Source organism: Talpa occidentalis, unplaced genomic scaffold, assembly GCF_014898055.3.
Source record: "Talpa occidentalis isolate TD23 unplaced genomic scaffold, MPIMG_talOcc4v2.1 talOcc4.13, whole genome shotgun sequence".
NCBI lineage: Eukaryota > Metazoa > Chordata > Mammalia > Eulipotyphla > Talpidae > Talpa > Talpa occidentalis.
Genome location: NW_023601322.1, coordinates 98,422,909 through 98,445,088, shown reverse-complemented (window position 1 = coordinate 98,445,088; position 22,180 = coordinate 98,422,909). Strand labels below are relative to the sequence as shown.

The following is a 22,180-nucleotide window of genomic DNA, read 5'->3' as shown; positions in this document are numbered from 1 at the left end:
TCGTTTGTCTTTTATGGGTATAGACAATTGCACAGAATGAAATCCTGTGTCCCTTTGAAATCACTGCAACTCCTAAGCACAGATCTTCCACCTGCCTTGCCTGTTCAAGTGTTTTCATGGACTGAGGGAACTGATTTGTTTCATCAGATGCAAAACCAAAAAAAAAAAAATGAGTAAACGAATAAAACTCTGTGACAGCTGATCTATGAGACTATACACAGGTGATTTTTTTTTTAAAGATTTATTTTTTATTTATACAATAGCTGGGGTACAGGCCATAGGCGCGGGAGGGTAAGAGGACTCACCAGAGACAGAGTAGGGAGCAGAACAGGCAGATAGACTGAAAACACTGCTGAGGGGAGCAGCGGGCGTGACAGGAGAAGTCTATGGTGCCATGTGGGTATCTCCCTGCCCAGCTGGGAATTGAACCCCCACTGCAGAGGCTGCGGACAGCTTCACAGCACTGTGCTCAACCTGCTGTGCCACAGGGGAGGCCCACAGGTGATTAATTTTTTTTTAGAAAGTTTTCATAGTTGAAAATAAGCTCCAACACAGATAACTCCATCATTCTTAGAACATCATATTTTTTAAAATTAGTCCTTCGAAAGTATATCATTTCTCACCTCACTAAAATTACAAAATGCAGAATTTCACCTTTTTTTTCTAATATGTTAAAATAAGTTAATGGTTTTTAAAAGTTACTACTTTTCATTCCTTTTCACAATGATGCTATTCATTCAAGTAAGATAAAGCATAGAATATTATCTTCCTTCCACCAATAACTCCTAGATTCTTAGATCAGATTGTTCATTGATGAAATTTAGCTCATTGCTTTGTTTTGTCTGGGTTATGGTGTTTCAAATACTTGAAAATGCTTACAAATTCAGAAATTTCATGTAAGAATCCTAATTCCAAATCTTCACTAGTCAAACTGTGGCAAGCGACAGTCCAAGATGGCTGCCAAAACCCAGGCTCCCTCATGCACATGCCTTGCCTAACTCGCAAGACCATGAATGTGATGGATTTTAGACCCATAATCACATATATACTACATGGTGCAGCAGACTGCAAGAAAGGGCGACTGTCCAGTGGGCCTGTCCTTGTCACATGACTCCCTGAAATCTAGATCTAGAGCAGAAGTAAGAGATTCCAGACATGTGCAGGCTGACCAGGGGGACAGCCTCTACTGCTGGCTTTGGGGCAAGTGACAAGGAGTGCAGAAGGCCTTAAGGAACTGAGAGCAGCCCCTGGGTGACAGCAATCAAGGAAATGGGGAACTCAGTTCTACAACTGCAAGGAACTGAATTCTAACAACAACTTGAAAGAGCTTAGAAGTAGATTTCTCCCAAAAGTCAAGAGAAGAAGGGAAGTTGACAATTTGATTCCTCTGATCATTCCAGTTTTAAAACAATATTTCAAAAAAAAGTAAAATGAATTACTAAGATAGTATGTACATCATACTTTCATCAAAGCTCATTTGTTTTGGTATTAAAATTATGGCACATGATTAAAAGGAAAATAACAGGGAAACAAAATCCAAAGTGCATGACTAAACTAAAAACATAATTAGTTCATAATAGTTCATTTACCAACATGTCAACTACACTGAAAATCTTATCCTGGAAATGTTATGAGAAAGAAAAATGAAAAATTACAGTAGGCATGTCAAAAAATGTCTGGTTAGGGAAGTTAAGCTGTACTTTCCTTAATTCTGTAATTGTGGGAAAACAATGATAATGTAGACATTCTATCTTACATGACCGGGGGATAGGATGTAATACAGGGGGGATCCGGAGAAGAAAGTAGAGTTTCTGCCTTAGTTCAGTGGGAGGGTATGGAGCAGATGGAGGAGATGCATTGTTAGGCAAACAGACAGCAGAGGGCTCAGCCTCTGTGGTGCATTTCAGTTCTCTGGCATTCATTCTCCTCAACAATGGAATTACTTGCACAATTTAGACATGACTTGGAAATAATTTGGAGAATTAGAAGGAAGTGAGGGCCTATGCTTCTTAAATGCATTTCCTTCACACACACACATACACACACACACACACAAATGGGGAATGTTGTATGTTTTCCAGCAGGGAATGGGCTGCTCTTGAAAAATATCAATCTAGCAGCAAAAAACAGGAGTGACTGTGTGTGGAAAGACTAAAGGCAGGAAGATCAGTCAGAGAATATTGCAATCCAATAGTCAAGCTGTGATGTGAGAAATATCAGCAGGGCTGTATCAATGCTACACAACAACTAACAGGATATATGTAGGGTACCAGAAAGGAGCAAACAAAACACAACTTCAAGAGCTCAACTCTGAGTAAGAGCACCTTTAGAACTTTGGTATTTTTTTCCATCTTTAAATAAAACAAGTGAAATAGGAAGAAAAATATACATCAGTGATACAAGTCCCTAATTTACTTGACTACACTGTTGATAGTTTCACGTTCTTTTGAAAATATGGCCTTTGCAGGCAGAAAATGTAGGATGGCCTCAACTTCCACCATCAGATTATGTTCTAAAAAGACTATCTACTATCTATTTCTGATGACTATGTCCTGTGGCTCATTAACCAACTCTAGACTGCATTCTAGAATGTGTCCAAAGGTTTTTGGAGTATATAATCCAGTGAGTAGGCAATCTTTTACTAAGGGCAAATAAAACTTACTCATCCGAGTAAGTCAGATCATGTTTTCCATCAAGCCCAGGAACAGCTGCAGACACAGCCTGGTTCCCATCAAAGTCTCCATGTATAACCACTGCAAGCCGATGGTTCTCTGGTAAATTTTCAAAACCATAACCCTAAAAACATATGACAAACTACATTTTATTAAAGAAACATGCCTGCACTACTCACCCTGCCTTCACTTGCAAATTTAAGGACAATGCTGAAACTCCACGGCAAGTGCCAAGACTCTGCTGAGTATCTGTCTCTGAGCTACACTTGCTGGCACTTTTATAGATTAAGAAAAAGTACATGCTGTGAATAACACTAACACAAAAGGGAAATACTTTCCAAAGAGCACTAGGCTTGAAAGGCAAACCATTTCCTCATGCTTGCTTTCACAGGAGTGACGAAGGTGTATCTCTTTTTTAACATTCTTTGGAAATTTTTCAGAAAGGAATGGAGATTTAAATTCCTCCAATTTGAATTTGGCTTCAGGCTAGCAATTAAGCAGATTCACAGGCACCAAATATGAGATGACTTCAAACAGATCTTCCAAATGGTGTGCTTTTTTCCTTGAAACCAAATGGTTATAGGAGTTTAATTGAATTCCAAGTCTCAATGTTTCCAACAAATAATTTTGATCACTTAACTGAAACTGGAGAGAAATGTTGGCAAGAAGGAAATCTGGCACAAGTAATATATAAAAGCCACTGAAAAGAGAGTAGCATTCTCCAAAAGTTAATTCCTTATATTGGACTTGGATAGGCTCTTAGGAAAATGGAGGGATGTTTTCTCTTTCAAATCAGGTATCTATACAAATAACATTATCTTATGAAAGACTGCCTTGATAATACCTCCAGGACAAAGCCGAAAATCACCATTTTCTGTTTGAAAAACACATGAATTCTGGAGAGGGTTTTATGGCCATCAAAACTATAAAGAGAAAAAGTGCTTAATTTCCTTGTGGGATATGAAACCTCAAGATAATCTTGAGTTATAGTTGCAATGTAAATTATAAGTATAATGTTTCAGTACAATTTTGCTTATCCAATAATAAATTTGTCTTGAAAAAGTTAGTAAATAGTAACAAGCATATTCTCTAAATTTACTCTTTCATTCTACTTCTCTCTGCCCAACAAGTTTAAAAAAAAATTTTTTTTTTTAAATATTTATTTATACAAGCACTGGGTATAGTCAGAAGCGCGGGAGGGTGAGAGGAGTCACCAGAGCCAGAGCAGGGAACAGATCAGGCAGACCCACGAAATACACTGCTGAGGAGCACAGCGGGTGAGACAGGAGAGGTCTGCACGCCATGTGGGAGCCTCGCCTGTGGCGGGGGATTGAACTGGCGCTGCAGAGGCTGCGGGCAGCTTCGCAGCCCAGCGCTCAACTGCTGCGCCACCAGGGGAGGCCGAAAAAATTTTTACATCTTTTTCAAAATGCAGATCCACTAAGATATATGGCTTGAATGATGCTTAAGTTTAGACAGTCATTACAAATAACTACCAGACAACTGGCAGCTTAGAGTATTACAACAGTGAGAGACAAATGCACAAGGAAAACCATGGGTCTCAAATGGCAACCCATCTAAACAGATTTCCTGTTTACTTTGCATCAGCCTCTCTTACAGGTGCAGGGTGCTCACTTTCAGCAGTCGGGGAAAGAACTGATTTATGAGCCATAAGAACATCGTCTCACTTTCCATAAACAGGTTACAGAATTAATTAAAACTGCAGCACATCAATTGTACACATGAATCTGCTCTGTTATTGGAGACTAATGTAATCCAAATATGTGGAAAGTCAAATAGTTTTTCAACAAAGTTAATTTAGATGGATGGATCAGATAACAACTTGGAACGAACCTGCCTGAGTCTTTCACTCAAAGGCGGTAAGTATTCAGTGTTATTTCCCAAAATGTACAAGGAAAATATTGAATTTGAGTCTATTACCAGAATGATTAAAAAACAGTACTTTACTTATATAAATGTTTCAGTGTCTTACTTGAAAAGGTCACAAACATTCATAAAAGTACTAAAATTTCTATTTTAAAAAAATGAAAAAGACTATAAGAAAATATAAATCGCATAAAAGACCATGTGATATTAGCATTTAGTCTATTGTTGTCCATCTCTCTACTTAAAGAAAATGCCTCCATCTATAATGTTTTGTTGTTATGAAGACAACACAAAGGCATAGCCGAAAGGAGGCTCCTTCACACCTTCACATCCGAAAAACCACTACGTTCCCAGGATTTATCATCGCTAGAAGGATGAAGCACGACCAGCACAGAAGTGTCAAACATTTTATGAGCTAATGGATCTCATTTTATTGGCAAAGCAATATTGAGTGTATCCATATGTAAAATTGAAAGTTAAAAAAAAAACAACACCAGCTTCTGTCTTCTGCTTGTTATCTCAGTAAGAAACAGAAGACATGTATGGGCAGAGAGGGAAATGTGGAGATCAGAAGGAACATTCTACTATCACGACCATCCACTGGCCAGAGAACTACTCTAATGTGGGTACAGGGTCCTCTGCAGTGGCTATGAGCACAAGCCCATGGACAGCACTCACTTTTAGGGTATAGAGAGAAGAGACGATAGCATAGCTATGTCTGTGTACACCCATTCCACCTCTGGCATGTTCCCTTAACACTCTACCTTCTCGTCACAGTACAAGGCTCTCCTCTGTTCTGTTCCATACATCCCAGTGAGTACTGAATACTTTTAAGAATTTGAGTTATTTTCCAGTTAGTCCAATGTTGGTTTAGTATTTCACTCTTGTTTTGTGTTTTTTTTTTTTTTAAAGATTTATTTATTCATGCATACAAGAACTGAGGTATAGGCCAGATGTGCGGGACAGTGAGAGGATTCACCAGAGACAGAGTGGGGAATAGAACAGGCAGACTGACTGAAATACACTGCTGAGGGGAGCAGCGGGTGAGACAAGAGAGGTCTGCTGCACCAGATGGGCATCTTGCCGCTGGCCAGGATGGAATCTGCGCTGCAGAGGCTGTGGACAGCTTCACAGCACTGCGCTCAACCACCTGCACCACCAGGGGAGGCCCCGTTTTGTGTTTGTTTTTATAGAATGTGCATGATCTCTGAGATGCTGTGATAGCCTGCCTCTACAATGATGCCCAGTGACCCTAACTCCTACACTGCATAGACTTCATGGCTGATCGCTGTAGGCAGGCAGATGTTGCAGTGTGCTCCTGAGGCTAGGTCATGAAGGCATTTCAGCTTCTAGCTTGTTTTCTGTACTCCCTGAGAAAACCAAGTGAGGCTGTGAGGACAGACAAGAGCCTAACGAAGGTCCTCAAGTGGTAGGGAGGAACTGAAGCCTTCTGCCCACAGTTGGAACCAAATGCATGTGCTATCTTAGGAACAGGTCACCCATCCCAGTCAAATTTTTAGACAATGACTGACACCCTGAGCTCCTGAGCTAGACTCACTCAGCTATGCCATTCCTGAATTCCTAATCCAGAGAAATTAATGACAAAATAAATGCTCATAGTTGTTTTAAGTTGCCTAGTGTTGAGGTAATTGGTTAAGCAGCCATAAATAATTTCATACTATTTCTTATAGAAACAATTATGCCAATCAAATATCTTTACTAACATACTATTATTGCTATATGAGAGATTCCCAAGTCAAACCAGGTAAGTAATTAAACAGACTTTTTTTTCAAATTGAGATATAACTGACACAGATAAAATGCATATACCTCAAACATACATTTCAGCATGTTTTCACAAGTTTTCCAAGAGCATGTGCCATGAAAATAATACCTTGATCAAGAGGCAGAAATTTCCCATAATTCCAGAGAGTTCCTTAAGGGATATTTTAAGTAAGTTCCTCCATAACCCACCCCAAATCCCAATCAGAGTCAAGCACTATTTTTACTATTTTTTTACTATCACCACAGAGGAGTTTTCACTGCTCTAGATCTTCACATAGAGGAGGTAATCTTTTGGGTCTAGTGACTTTTGCTCAGGCTGGGTCTATCCATGATGTTGAATCAGTAGCTCACTGCTTTTTATTGTTGACTAACATTCCATGGCTTGGTTATACACTCTCCCAGCGATGGGCATTTAAGCTCTCCCCAGTGTGGGGCTGCTATGAGTAACGTCTTTGAAAACATTTGTGAGCAACATTCAGATGGGAGTGGATTTTTCCTTTCTTTGGTTAAATACCAAGGCAGGGCTGGACTAGTGTGAGGTGCATGTGAGGTGAATTGGGCACAAAACTGAAGAGGATCCAGTATTTCAGAGTAGGGTTGCTGGATCATAAAGTAGACGTTCCTATAATAACTTAGCCTTTCAAAACATAGCACTGAAACTTAACACTTAAAATTTGTCATGGATTTTTCTGTCAAGAGAGCTACCATTTAAACCTTTGAAATTTGTTAACCTACCAAAGGAAGGATTAATATACTGGTAAAGGAAAACATAAAAATACACACTTACAGGGCAATTGATCAATAAATTATTATCAGATACATATAAAATAATACACTAAGTGAGAATAATATTCTTCAGAATGGTCCCTAGATTAAGTAAAACTTGTTTTACAGATGAGGAGGATGGTTAGTTGTCCGCGCCTGCTTAGCTGTATGTGACCTTTTCGTCACTCACAGTGCGTTGTAAATCTCTATACAAATTTAAGCCAGACTTAGTTAAAATTCCTAGAGAAAGATGTAGCTATCACTGGCTTTCAATATCTATACAAATTAAACTCAGGTTGAATTAATATAAAGTGTTTTTTTCCTAAAGTTGCAGCTACAATTTTAATTTTAAAGTCAACTAATTTTCCCAGAAAACTGATTTCATTCAAGTCAAAGTGGAAATTTAAAAGGGTGAACAGAGTAAAATGTTTAAAAAAAATACAAGAGTTGTGACATACTGAAATTACAATTATTAAAACCATTCACTAAACAAGGTTAAGCTATTTCTACATACAGAGAAAAGTCACTTTTATTACCTAAGGTCAGATTCGACTTCGCTAAGGAAGGCAACAGAACACTTGCTATCTCCATGTTTCATTCCAGAAACAACTAACACCAAAGCAATTTAAGCAGTAAGGAATGTACCTTTACTTAATTTATTTGTTTTGCTTTCATCAAATTACTACTATTCAGTAAGATACACATTTTTTGTCTCTTGAAAAATATTTATTTTCATTTAAAATGTGTCTGTGATAGAAAAGTATGAGCCAATGAAAATAAAATATTTCTTTAAAATGGAGCAGATAATTACATTATAGAATCATGGCAAGCATTTTTCATTGAATGAATACAATTTTCTTTATTCATTAAATAAATACATCTGATGATTTTAAGGTAATTTCAGAAAAAATGGTGAAATATATATAATAATATATTTGTAAAAGTTTTGACCATAGGGTTTACTGAGATAGAAAGTAAATTTACTGAGTCACTGAAATAACTGAATTTAAACCAGATCATCAGATTCCACTCAAACTGTGATCATTCTCTCTCTAGCCTCAGTGGCATTTACCTTACACTGGTCTCTGCACCCCTAGGAACATGAGCATCCTGTGAGGAGTTACCGTGTGCTCCTCTCAGGAAAACACTTTTAACCTCAGTTAATGAAATGCTTAGTACTAAAAAGATGACATATTTCCATACATATCCTCTTTAGGAATTTTTATGTCAAGTACTTTCGAGAATACCTACCTCACAAAGTTGAACACCGGACAATGTCAATATAGAGTTAAGTGAATTAGATCGCTTAAGAAGAAAATTTGTACCTGGATTTTATCATTAAACAAGTAACAGAAGAAACTAAAGCCCTGTAATTTCTAGTTAAAATGCCTTTTTGCCCTTTTGTTTGCCAATGTCTGCTTTCCATGTAATTGTGTTGATATTCTACAGTACCTCACGGGCTTCCTTTCTCGAAGAAGGTCTTCCAGACTCTGTTCACAGTGTTCAGCCACCACCACCAGTCTCTCTGAGTAAAACAGAACAAATCCACTTCAGTTTCGATAGACACATTTTAGTAACAGAATAGATGCTCCACTAAAGATATTAACATAGACTACAAATAATATTTTAAAAGAGCTTTGCAAATTCAATGTCACCTACATAATTACCAAACACATGAGTAAACATGTAATAAAACAATACATGTACATTAAACAACAATGTCTTATCATCCTGTGTTTTTATCTAGAGTTTATCTGGAAAAACAAATGGAAAAGCTTACATTCAGGAAAAAAGGAGGGTTTCTCATTTTGACATCGAATAGGAGAAGGAAAAGCCTCAATGAAAATATAAAGAAATCTTGAAATCAAGGGGAAATGCGGAACTAGGGGCAGACTGGCTTGACAGTCTAGTCAGACACAAGGTTTTTGAAACTGAGTTCAGAAACTGGAGAAAACCTACCATGCCCTGAATCATAATTCTGGAGAAAGAACAGGAAATCTACATTGGATTGCTAGTCATGCCATGGGAGGGAAGGGGGAAGGGAGGGTAGGGGGGAAAATGGTGGTGGGGACAATCAATATAATAAGTTTAATTTTCTAACAGATCAACTGTCAAAGAACAAGTCAGCACTATTCTGAGGGTCAGCCCATGTGGTTTGATTTTTTCCCCATCAATTATCCCTAGTAACTAACAGATTGAGCAACATGGTAGCAGAGCAGTACCTTTTTTTTTTTTTTTTTTTTTTTTTAAATGAATGAGTATAAGAGGAATGAGGAAAAAAGTAAAGTAAAACTGGGCTTAAAGGTAGTGGGGGGATTGATAAGGTTACCTCATGAGATGATCATGGGCTTAAAAGAAATTGACATAGTGGACTATCTATGCAAAATGGGTTCTAAATTAGATTAAGGAGGAGGCTAACACAAAACTTAGTAGACTGAGATGATAAAGAAGTGGGGTGCAGAGAACTTGGGAATAGTGATTACTGCAAAGAGAGAATGAGAAATAGCAAAGGTAGGAAAATGAGCAAAAGATGGTAAAAGGGAATTTCAGAGTAGGAGATCCAGTAAAAGGAGTTAACTCTTAGCACTGACTGGTTCAAGGTATGGTATTGGGGTGTGGGGTTAGAGATGAAGGACAATGGTGAGGTGGACACGTGAGGATAAGCCAGGAGGTTGCTAGGCTGTATCTTGGAAGTTGAAATGATCTGAGGTAGTGGCATGAATGATACCCAGTGCTCTAAATAGAAACTTAAAGAAAATTAAATTTGAAAGAATACTTAATGAAGCAAAAGAAGGAAATGGAGTAAAAGTAAAGAAAATCATGAAATAAAAGGTCTAGTTTCTAGACTAGAATAATTCAATAAAAAGAGGGGCCTCCCTCGTGGTCCAGGAGGTTAAGCACTGCACTATGAAGTGATCTGCAGCCTCTGCAGCACGAGTTCGATCCCCGGCCAGCCAGGGAGCAACCCACATGGCGCAACAGATCTCTCCTGTCTCGCCTGCTGCTCCCCTCAGCAGTGTATTTCAGTCAGTCTGCCTGTTCTGTTCCCCGCTCTGTCTCTGGTTAATCCTCTCGCCCCCCATGCCTCTGGCCTGTACCCCAACTCTTGTATGCATAATCTTTTTTTTAAAGAAATTCAGTTAAATATTTGTGGGTAATCAACACCAATAAACTAGGACACTCTGTCATTTATAATCTTCACTCTGCTGCTCAATACTGCTGAGATTTCAAGTTTAAAAGTAGATTAAGTTGTCAAGTATTTTTGCAGTCTTTTGGCTTTTTTTTCCTCTTAAATATATTTTCTTCAACCTTTCAATTAATAAACGAATCCTGAAAGTCCAGTAAATATTCTTGAGATTTAACACCTCATCCTGCTGATTTAATAAGAAGCTAATATCATCTTGAATCATTTTGAATAATCTATATAAAAAAGGGAAAGCCTAACTAGTGAGCTAACTTATCATGTGAAAACATAATGTTAGTAAAATAGACCACATGTCACATGTAACTCCAAGTAAGGCAGTGACAAGATGTGAGGTATATGCATAGCAAGAACAAGACGAAAAGGAATCAACCTTCTTTGAGGATACAATTAAATGGAAACCAAGCCCAAATCATACAGTGTTACATCATTGAGAAATGAGGTGTTCACTTAGGAGACTGTTGAGCAGAAACTTTAAGTTTTCCAAACTACATACAACTAAAATGACTGTGATGTTTTGGAACAAACAGACCATTACATAAATACTTATTCTAATCCAGCTATTTACTACTTATACTTACAACTTTTCAGGAGAGAGTAATGCCAACATAAACAATATAATTAAATTCTGTAACTTTTTGACAATCATTGAATATTTTTATTTCAGGCAGTCAAACTTAACATATATGAATTTTACAGATGTCCATGACATGTCATGCTTTAGTAGAGAGGGCTGTTGAGATGTAGGAGCAGGGGAAAGAGGGGGAACAGAGTAACCAGCAATATGGTGGATGTGTTTCATGAATCTACTGAGACTATTGAGCTTGTTTCAATACTAACAGACTCTAACCGTGTCTAAGGGGATCAGTTCCTATGTTGAGAACTACAAAGAAGGCTTGCGTGTGGAGTTGGCAGTTCTGTCCTGCAAAAGAATTATAAGGATTTTGCTACTTTGGTATTTATGGGGGCTTATTTTATTTCGGTAGAGGGAGGAAAACATGGAATTTAAGACATATCGAGAATTATTGAATCAATTATTTTAAGAAAAGAAATCCCGAGGAAACCTGAACAGAGGCAAGACCCGAGTCATGTGAAGTGAAGCTCCAAATGAGCTTCCAGCACAGTGAAAGAGGCAAGAATGCTTTAGGATGCGAGAATGAAGACCTTCTCAGAAGAGTACAAAAGCAAGAGGCATACCACAAATTTGCGGACATTAAACAGTAAGACTATAATCACTAGGTGATAATGAGGATATACTATACTGCCAAGCTTTGCTGGGAGTTATTTGAAACTGGGACAACCCAGTAAGAAGAATTTCTTTAGAATATGTAATTGGATATGAGGGTGTATTTGACATATTGTCAGAAATTGAAAATATCTATAATTGGTGATGAAAAAGCCCCAGTAATCACATAATTCACAAACTTGTAGTTAATTTCACCAAAATGAATTACCAAATAAAACATTTCAACAAAAGTTTGGTTTAAAAAAATATCCTTATAAAAAGACACAGAGTCGCAGGCTGGATTAAGAAACAAAACCCAACCTTTTGCTGTCTCCAGGAAACACATTTAGCTACAAAGACAAAAATAGACTCGAAGTTAAAGGATGGAAAACAATCCTACAAGCAAATGGGCCAAAAAAGAAAGCAGGAACAGCTATACTTATATCAGATAAAACAGATTTCAAACTCAAAAAGGTAAAAAGAGACCCCAATGGTCACTACATTATGATCAAGGGGACAATACTTCAAGAAGAAATAACACTCATTAACATATATTCACCAAATGAAGGAGCACCAAAATATATCAGACAACTATTATCATCTTTGAAAACAGACATCAGAGAAAACACATACGTAGTGGGAGACTTCAACACACCACTACCAACAATGGATAGATCAACGAGACAAAAAATAAGTAAAGACACTAAAGCTCTAAATAAGGATCTAGAGCACTTGGGCTTAACAGACATATATAGAACACTAAACCCAAAAAAATCTGAGCACACATTTTTCTCAAGTGCACACGGATCATTCTCCAGGATTGATCACATACTGGGACCCAAGACAAACATCAACAGATACACCAAGATTGAAATCATACTAGCCATCTTTTCTGACCACGAAGGCATCAAACTAGAAATAAACCATAAAAAGAAGGCAAGGAACTCTCCTACCTCATGGAGATTGAAACCCACACTACTGGAAGTCCACAGGACTAATGAGGAGATCAAAGAAGAAATTAAAAAATTCTTTGAATTGAATGACAAGGAGGACACCAATTTCCTAAATGTATGGGATGCAGCAAAAGCAGTAACAAGAGGAAAATATATAGCAATAGAGGCTCACATCAAGAAACAAGAAGGAACTCAAAGAAACAACCTAACCTCGAAGCTCAAAGATCTAGAAAAAGAACAACAAAAAAACCTCAAAACTAGTAGAAGAAAAGAAATAATAAAAACCAAACAGAAATAAATTAAATTGAATTAAAAAAAATCCAAAAGATCAATGAAACCAAACCTGGTTCTTCAAAAAAATAAATAAAATAGACAAACCCCTAACCAGGCTCACAAAGGAAAAAAAGGGAGAAAGCACAAATAAACAGGATCATAAATGAAAGAGGAGAAATCACAAAGGACACAGCAGAAATCAAAAGAATAATCAGAAACTACTATGAACAGTTATATGGAAACAAGTTCAACAATCTACAGGAGATAGACAAATTCCTACAATGCTACAATCACCCAAAGCTAGATAAAGAAGAAATAGAACACCTAAACAGACCAATTACAAGCAGCTCTGTTGGTGGGAGTGCAAACTGGTCCAACCACTATGGAGAGTTGTGTGGAGATTTCTTGACCTACTAAACATAGAGCTTCCATAGGATCCAGCAATTCCACTCCTAGATATTTACCCAAAGGACACAGAAACATCAATTCCAAAGAGCACCTGCACCCCTGTGTTTATAGCAGCACTGTTTACAATAGCTAATCTTTGGAAACAACCCAAATGCCCAAAAATAGATGACTGGATCAAGAAGATGTGGTACATATACACCATGGAATATTACTCAGCATTCAAAAAAGATAAACACATGCAATTTGCAGCAACATGGATGGAGCTGGAAGGGATCATGCTCAGCGAAATAAGCCAGAAAGAAGGGCTTGGGGTCAAAATAAGGGGGTTGTAATTGTATGGGGAATATAAAAATAAAATTTAAATAAAAAAATAAAATAAAAAATATTCTTAACAGCAACAAACCTGCCAAAAGTTGCTTTTTAATCTTTTGCAAATGGCTGAGCTATCTTAAGGTGTATTGTAGTTACCACTAGTCTTCACGATTAACTTGAAACAAATTAGAAGGACTCCCCTCCTCCAGAATGAATTAGAGAATCCAACTTCCAGTACCACTTATTCCATTAGTCGGAAGCTTTCAGGGAGTGTACAAACTGCAAAACTCAATATAGTGGGACTGATTGTGGCTGTCTACATTGTTAAGTATGTGATATGTAACACAGAAACCTAGGAACAGGTCAAATCAACTTTGGAAGGTCTGTGACCTTACATTAGAAGTTCTCAAGTTTTTCTTTAATAAAGAAGATAAATTTTATCCACAGCCCTTGAGTAAGTGCTTTTAAATCCTTTTTTTACATTAGGACCCTATTTGAGAATCTGATGAAATGATAGAGTCAATATCCAGAAAATGAATACACACACACACACACACACTTTTTCCCCCTTTTTTATACAAGAGTTGGGGTACAGGCCAGAAGCACGGGAGGGTGAAAAGATTCACCAGAGATAGAGTGTGGAGCAGAACATGCAGATTGACTGAAACACACCACTGAGGGGAGCAGCAAGACAGGAGAGGTCTGCCGTGCCATGGGGGTATCTACCTGGCCGGCCGGGAATTGAACCTGTGCTGCAGAGGCTGTGGACAGCTTCACAGAGCTGTGCTCAACCTGCTGTGCCACCGGGGAGGTCCCCCCCACACTTTTATATATAATTTCAGAAGAGTCACAGACTTCTAATGCCCATTTCTAGGCCCTGCAGCTCCTGAGTTAAGAGTTGCTATTTTAAACTGTCAAATTTAGCTTCCTTAGATGTTCATCCCATAACTACAGACTTCCCAACTCAGAGATCCACACCCAAAAGAACAATAAAGCCAACTTAACCAGATGTGTTCAGAATACTGCCTATAACAACACACATAGGAGATCTCAATTCCTCCAAAATAGTCTCTCCACCAATGTCTCCACACTTCACCTGGACAAAAGGTTGTGTGAAATTACAAAGCTTGCAAAAGATCCTATTTCCAGTTTTTTTCTTTTTTTAAAGATTTATTTTCATTTATACAAGGACAGGGGTACTGTCCAGATGCGCAGGTGGGTGAGAGGATTCACCAGTGACAGAGCGGGTAATAGAACAGGCAGACTGAAGAAATACACTGCTGAGGGGAGCAGCGGGTGAGAAAGGAGAAGTCTGCTCGCTATGTGGGTTGCTCTGAGGCCGGCAGGGATCGAACAGGCACTTCAGAGACTTGCAGATAGGTTCAGAGTGCTGTGCTCAACCGCCTGCACCACCAGGGAGGCCCCCTATTTCCAGTTTTAGGGAAATACCTAAAGATTAATTCTTAATATATCGCCTCATTATAAAAATAATTTGAAGCAGCTGGATCTCCTACTTTGTCCTGACTACCAGAAATTTAAATAAAAATTTAAGTCCACACAAAGGAACTGCATATTAATATCACTAACCTTACATCTCGCTTGAACTTTCCTCCTTTCTCCATCTTGATTCCATTTTTTTCATGTACTATCTTTATAAAACATTATATGTAAGCTTCTCACTTCTCTGAAATTTTTTTGAAAACAGTAAGATTATTATTGAGAAATATGATTTCCCTCAAAAAGAGTAAGAATGATTAAGGGTGAAACTAATGTTTAGATTTGGTTTCTTTCTTTTTTTTTTTTTTTCAAGATTCATTTATTTATTTATACAGGCACTGGGTACAGTCAGAAGCGCGGGAGGGTGAGAGAATTCACCAGAGTCAGAACAGGGAGCAGAGCAGGCAGAAGGACCAAAGTACACTGCTGAGGGGAGCAGCGGGTGGCAGGAGAGGTCTGCGCGCCATGTGGGACCCTCCTCTGGTGGCCGGGGAGCAGCCGGGGACGGAACCATCACCGCGGAGGCTTCGGGCAGCTTTGAAACCCAGCGCTCAACCGCTGCGCCACCAGGGAGGCCCTAGATTTGGTTTCTTATGAATATGTTGGCCATAAAAGGTCAGTACGTCTTTTGAAAATCATTAATCCTTTTGGATCTCCAGTACCACTAAAACAAACGAATGTAAGTATATGAAACTGCAGAGACAGAAGAGGCAAACATCTTTGTTCTAGACTCCCTAGCGACGCCAAAAATTTATATACAGAAGTTTGATAAATAACATTCTTCATTGAAAAATTTAACCTGGTATTGCAGAGCACACTGTAAATCAAATATTGTAACAACTGTTATTATATTATAATCTTGTTTATATTTTTCTTCTCTACTACTTCTGAACTAACTCAGGAACTGGGATCATGTCATCTTCATTTATCTGATACCTAGCACAAGAAGGAACTTGGCATCGGATAAGAGTTTGTTAAAAGATTATAACCCCAATGGACTGAGGTTATATAGGCAAAAACACACAGTAAGAAATATTACAATGAACAGGAAAGACTGCTTCCTAAACAAAATTTTAACTCATCAGCATCTTTTTAACTTTTGCTTTAATTTTAGCTATCAATTAGCTCTGCCCTACATGTTTGCTTGTTTTAGAGAGGGATTGACTTATGGCTTCAAAATGGCCCCCAACCACGTGAGAGGTTAGACTAAACCTAAGTAATTACTATTATTTGCTGAGAAGATTGATCAAAGGCAACCTTGCACAGTAAAAGAAGCTCCAGTAGAATGACACAGAGTTCCACATGTGTGTAAGGGCACATATGAATATGAAAAATAAAGCACTTTTATCATCTGTGAGACAATTACTTTACCATCATCTTTCCCACATCTCTTCCCAGCTTCCTGGTATAGCTAATGTTCAAGGGTCTAGGATGTGATAGAGTACCAATTATCTAAGGCACTGTATAGTACTAATTAAGAGCATGTCAATATTTGTATTAAGACACATCTCAGTTTTAAAATTTTTCAGCACATGAGAAAATGTATTATTATCCCAAATTTCTTTACTTACTACTTGTGAGACTTTGGATTAATTAACTAGTTGCTCTATACCCCAGTTTTCTTATCTGTAAAATGAGATTAGTGACGGTTCCTACCTCCTGGTAATGTTATGAGAATGAAGCTAATCAAAATACATAAAGCACTTAGAATACTGCCTAATATTTAATAAGCATTCAATAAATATTAGTCATTAATAACATTCATTACAAAAGAGCTCTTTATACTCAAAGTTTCTAAAACAAAATTATGCTCAGAGCAAATATTTTTAAGAGAAACAACCCAGACTACTTGAAAGTACTGTTTAGTCTATTTTTCAGCAAAACAATAAAGAAAATGCATTTTCTTCAGTCTTTAATATTAGGCTGAAACATGAAATCACCATGTATATAGGAAAAAACATTTCAACATCAGCAAGTGTGTAGTGTTAACAAATTATTTTATATTAGAAAATTAAGCACATTTCACTGAGATGCATTTAAAATAATTTTAAGATATAGAATCTCAGCATGCAATTAAATTTCCAAAAATAATTTTAAAATAATTAAGGATGGCCATCATAAGAATCTTTAGTGAGGTGCTACAGATTGAATGTTTGTGCCCCACCATGACCCCTAATCCAATTAATCCCTAATGTGATGATGTTTGTAAACAAGACTTTTTGTAGGTGGTACGTTCTCATGAACATGACTAGCGCCTTATAAAAGTGGCCCAAGACCTCTCTTGGCCCTTCCACTATGTGAGGGCACAGTGAGAAGGCTGTCAATGAGCAAGCATGCCTGGCCAGACACCAAATCTGTTGTCACCCTAATCTAGGACTTCTGACCTCCAGAACTATGAGAAATGAATGTTTGTTGTTTATACGCCACTCAGTTTAAAGTGGTTTTTAAAAGCAGCCCAAATAGATGAGGATATGAAATGCAAAAACTCAACTGCATTACGAAAAAGCAGCAAACAAAGTGCTAGTGAAACACTGACTATTTAACCGATAGGGGTCAAGTTGTCCCCTCAGTTCTCTAAGTGGAGTCCTATTCAAAAATACTAAATAAAATTTACTGACTTCCTTTGCATTCAGAGAGTTAGCACAAATTACTATTTTCATTCACAAAATACATTCCAGTAAAAAAATTCTTCAGTTTCTAACATCAGAACTTTTATTTACTTCTTATAGAGGTGAAGAAATACCCATGGACAGGTGGTTTCCCTAAAAGAGAAAACTAAGAGCCTTGATTCCCAAATCTGAACAATATGAATCACTCAGATATGACTGTTCATTCATTCATTCATTCAAACAAACACGTGTTGCATGCTCCCTGCATCTAGGTGTGGTACCACAGCATTATCTAATGGGGTGAGTTAAAATTTATTGAATTCTTATCTCCAAGAACTAAGAATCCTCAGAAGAGACAATTTAAGTAAAAATAAATATATGATAAAAACTATAAAAGTATCAAAGAAAAGGAATGAGCTCAAATTATAAGGAATTGGCCATAGCAAAACCCATGAGAGAAAATAGTGAAGTATGAAAACAAAGATATGTGAAGGGTGACAGAAATCAGGAAAACTCACATGGCTCAGCTTGGAGTGAAGAAAGAAGGTGGCAGTAACCACAGAAATATACCTAAAGAATACAATGAGGCTAGGTTAGGAAGGTGCTTGCAACCCACACCCTGCTAAGGAGTTTGTATTTCTCTTGGCAGATATATACATAAATGAGAAAGTATGAAAATGTGTGTGTGCATGTACAATATTTACTACATATTTATAACCAAACTGTGATGATACACTAGAGAACAGGAGGGAAAAAATTCAACTCACCATGCTTTCCTCTAGAAATATCCACATACTGGCACAATCTGGGATGGGTAATGGTCTTTAGGATTTGAAAGCGCCCCAAAATCTTGATGGAATTTGGTGTGAGAGGAAGTCCATTGCTTCCACACACATCATGTGGCAGAGCAGAGGCAAAGAAGGTAAAGGCACCCATTTCAGCATCCTTCAAAGGAAACATTTTCAGGGTCTTAAATCTTCCAGGATAATCTAGAAGAAAAGAGAATCTTATGAAAGATCAACCAAACATTAAGTCAGCATTTTCTCACCATAAATAATAAATAACTTGGAGGGAAACATCAACTGGAAAATTTCACACTTAAAAAAAACATATAAAAATAAAAAAATAAATTAAAAAAATCGAAGTTAAAATATTCCAATAAAATATTGAAGAGGAAAACTCCATCACACATTTATATTACAGATGTAAAATAAATAAATAAAAAGCAAAGATTTGCAATGGAATAAAAAGGAAAAGATAATGCATTCTATCTTTAATAACACCTGTTTTAAGAAAGTAATGGAGGTTTATAGTGCATATTCTAATCAATAAGACTGTTCTCTTCATCCAAAACTTAAATAACCCATAGACCTCCACAAACTTCCCTTCTCACAGAGTCGGGGGGAAGAGGGGGAAGATCTAATTCTGTACAGTTACTACCCTGAAAGCAAAAGAAGGCAAGGTTCTTTGAAGAAATTAAGCCAACTCTGAGAATAACACTGCTTTTATTGGCACTGCTGACAAGTGCCTCCTAAATCTGGAATTTGTAGGACATCAATTAAGATCTGGCTGTCCACCCAGCCATCCTAAAACCAAGTATGTCAGTCAATAAAGCTTATTCATTTATGCTGAGCCTCCAGACAGCGTCGTTAACTCTTAAATAATAAAACTTTTTATTATTAAAAAACTTTATTATTCTTAAATAATAACTACCCAGCAATCATAACATAAGTGAGGCAAGACTACAGCATAAAGGGTGAGGAATAAAGTAAGAAACAAAAAACTCTGCCCTGGAACAAATGATATAATTTATGCAAACTAAGGAAAAACCATCTATAATATACTTCGAAAGATTTGAGGAGATATTATACCTATTGAATAAAATAGAAGCCTAGGAAAAATACATTTCACATAAGAATAAAGAGAAATGACATATATATTTCAAGAAAAGTTCATTAAAACCACATTAGAATCTGGCACATAAGATAGTAAAAATTAGGAAAATAGACAAACCATAGTGTTAAGAGGACATGGAAATACAAAATTTCACCTTCATTTTAAGTGAAAACATAAATTAAATTCACACTATCACTTTGGAGAACAGTCTGCCACTGTTTTCTATTCCATTCCTGCAGAAGCTACCACACACAGGCAGTGGATACATCAGGGTGTTACTGTTGCTGATACCCCTAAACTGGAAGCAACTAAAATGTCCAGACTACAAATCAAATCCCCTTGAGATATCATCTCATACCTGTGAGACTGGCTCATATGAAAAAGACCAGAGGCAACAAATGTTGGCGAGGATGGAGAGAAAAAGTAATTTTTGTACACTGTTGCTGAGAATGTAGACAGGAATAGCCCTTATGGAAAACAGTAAAGGGTCCTAAAATATTAAATATAAATCTATTACATGATCCAGCAATCCCACTCCTAAGTATCTACCTGAAGACTGCAAAAACACTCATTTGAGAGGACATACGCAACCTTCTGGTCATTGTAGCACTATTTACAATAGCCAATTCAGATTAACAACCTGGGTGCTCAACTACAGATGAGTGGATTAGGAAGATGTGGTGTATATATACACAATGGAAAACTACTCAGCATGAAATAAAGATACACTCTTGTCATTTTTGACAACATGGATGAACTGGAGGGGATTATACTAAGTAAAATAAGCCAGATGATAAAGACAAATACCAGAGGGCTTCATGTACATGTGGAATACAGAGAAACAAAACAATGGGTAAGAAAATACAAACCAAGAACAAATGCTAGAAATCTGTAAAATTGAGGCTAAAAGAGTGGGCAGGGGAGGGGTGGGGAGCAAAAGAAGGGGGTCCAATGTTGCCTATAACCCCTATCAGGACTATGGTGGGACTATGGATGTCTTGGTTGAGGGCATGGTGTGGTAGCACACACCTGAAAAGGTGTGAACATAAGCCTCTGACTCATGTACAATGCAGTAAACCAACATAACCGCATATATATATTCATAAATTGATGTGAAAAACATAGTTTATATATATCATTTGGAATTAAAAACTAAACATCAAGAAAACTAAAACTGTGATAACTTCAAAAATTTGGAGAAAATAAGTTGTGGGTGATGTGGGCTATCTTAAAGCATTAATTTAAAAAAAGAGTGAGACATTTATTATTAAACATATCGACCTAAAATTAGAAAAGGTTAAACGGGGTTGCTCCTGAAGAACAGGACTGATGGTAGAAGGGGAGATTCTGTACTGTTACTTTTTATTATGCAATCTCACTACATTGTAGTATTCTACTTGATTTTCAATTAGCCATTTCTAGCACTTAAGACAACTAAAAATCAAAGAACCAAATAAAGAAAACACTAATGATTCAAAAAGATGAAACATTCATGGGTGTTGTGCTTCAACTAAGTCTTCGATGGCAACACGTAAAAAAGGCTCACACACGAAAAATACACACACTAGCTACAATTGGTGAGTGGGAAGAAAATAGCAGGGAAAAATGTGATGTGAAATGCTTGTTGAGGAAAAACAACAATGGAAGTAGTTGGGTTTCAAGGTTCATTCACTCAACAAGTACCTTGACGCTCACATTTTAAGTCAGGTGTCTCCCAGCTCATGGGCTAACACAATGAAAAACAACACATTCTCTGTCCTCCAAGGACTTGGAATGGAAAGACTCAAAAGGGGTGTGGGTGAGGGGGAAGGTCCCACCAAGGACAAAATGTTTCACCCCGTATGAACAGTTTACACGTTTCTTCAACAGGCAAGTAAAACTAGTTCACTTATGTCATAGGCCTTCCCTCAAAAATTCTGTCACAAATAAAGGAGCAAGAAGCCTTGAAAACCAGTCACTGACAATTCGAAAACAACTCCCTTTCACTACGTGACGTCCTCCCACTCCACAGGGAGTGTGGCATTGTGACAACTGCCTAATCTTTGAAAACTAAGACAAATAATGAGTTTGCTCGAAGGTGAGTAACGGAGAGGCATGTTCTCACTTTCTAATCTCTTTAAACCTTCAACCAGTGACGCGTCGGTCACTTTCAAAGCTTCACCTCCAATTTCCCAAGGAGTCGGGTGTCGGATGACTTTAGGGGGGTGGGAGGGTGTCGCCCGCGAAGGACACAGGCTCGGCGGCAAACAGCTCCACAGACCGGCTCCATCCCTCACAGCGGAAAGGCGGGAGCCACTCGCCGCGCCTGCTATTCCGCCACCTCCCACCGGCCCCACGCACTCGACACGAAAACTGGGGCCCCCAAATACCTGCCTCTGAGGCGGGGGGTGCAGGCGGGCCCACAGACAAGGGGACGGAGCTTCTCCCCAGGGCCTCAGCGCTGTCGCTGCGACTGTGACTGCCGCCACAGCTTAGGGCAGCAGGCCCTGCATTTCAGGGACGTCTGCAATGGGTCGGCTCCTGAGGCGCGGGGAGCGCAGAGCCTGCCCTTGACAGGCGAACTAAATCAGCCACAACTCCCAGCTGAGACCATGGCCTGGAGCAAGCGCCCGACCCACTTCACTGACAGGTGCCGGCGCTTTCCCTCACGCTCGGTTCAGTCAGGCCGTCTCCTCTGACGTCACAGTCCCGCGACG

At 38.1% G+C, this 22,180-nt stretch overlaps 1 protein-coding gene across 3 annotated transcripts in view; it reads right to left on the bottom strand.

Moving 5' to 3' along the window:
• Positions 1 to 22,164, bottom strand: part of TBCK (TBC1 domain containing kinase) — a 147,795-nt gene extending 125,631 nt beyond the window's left edge. For 2 of the 3 annotated variants that reach the window (XR_008551562.1, XM_037509583.2), the window contains exons 1-3: positions 21,854 to 22,164; positions 18,356 to 18,577; positions 8,562 to 8,634 (exon numbers count right to left, since the gene is read on the bottom strand). Coding sequence is in view for 2 of the 3 variants with exons in the window: in XM_037509583.2 (XP_037365480.1) it covers positions 8,562 to 8,634; positions 18,356 to 18,548 (266 nt within the window). In the remaining variant the exon portion in view is untranslated. The remainder of the gene's footprint in view (positions 1 to 8,561; positions 8,635 to 18,355; positions 18,578 to 21,853) is intronic. The other variant, XM_037509584.2, reaches the window with a different exon arrangement.
• Positions 22,165 to 22,180: the final 16 nt, after the last annotated feature.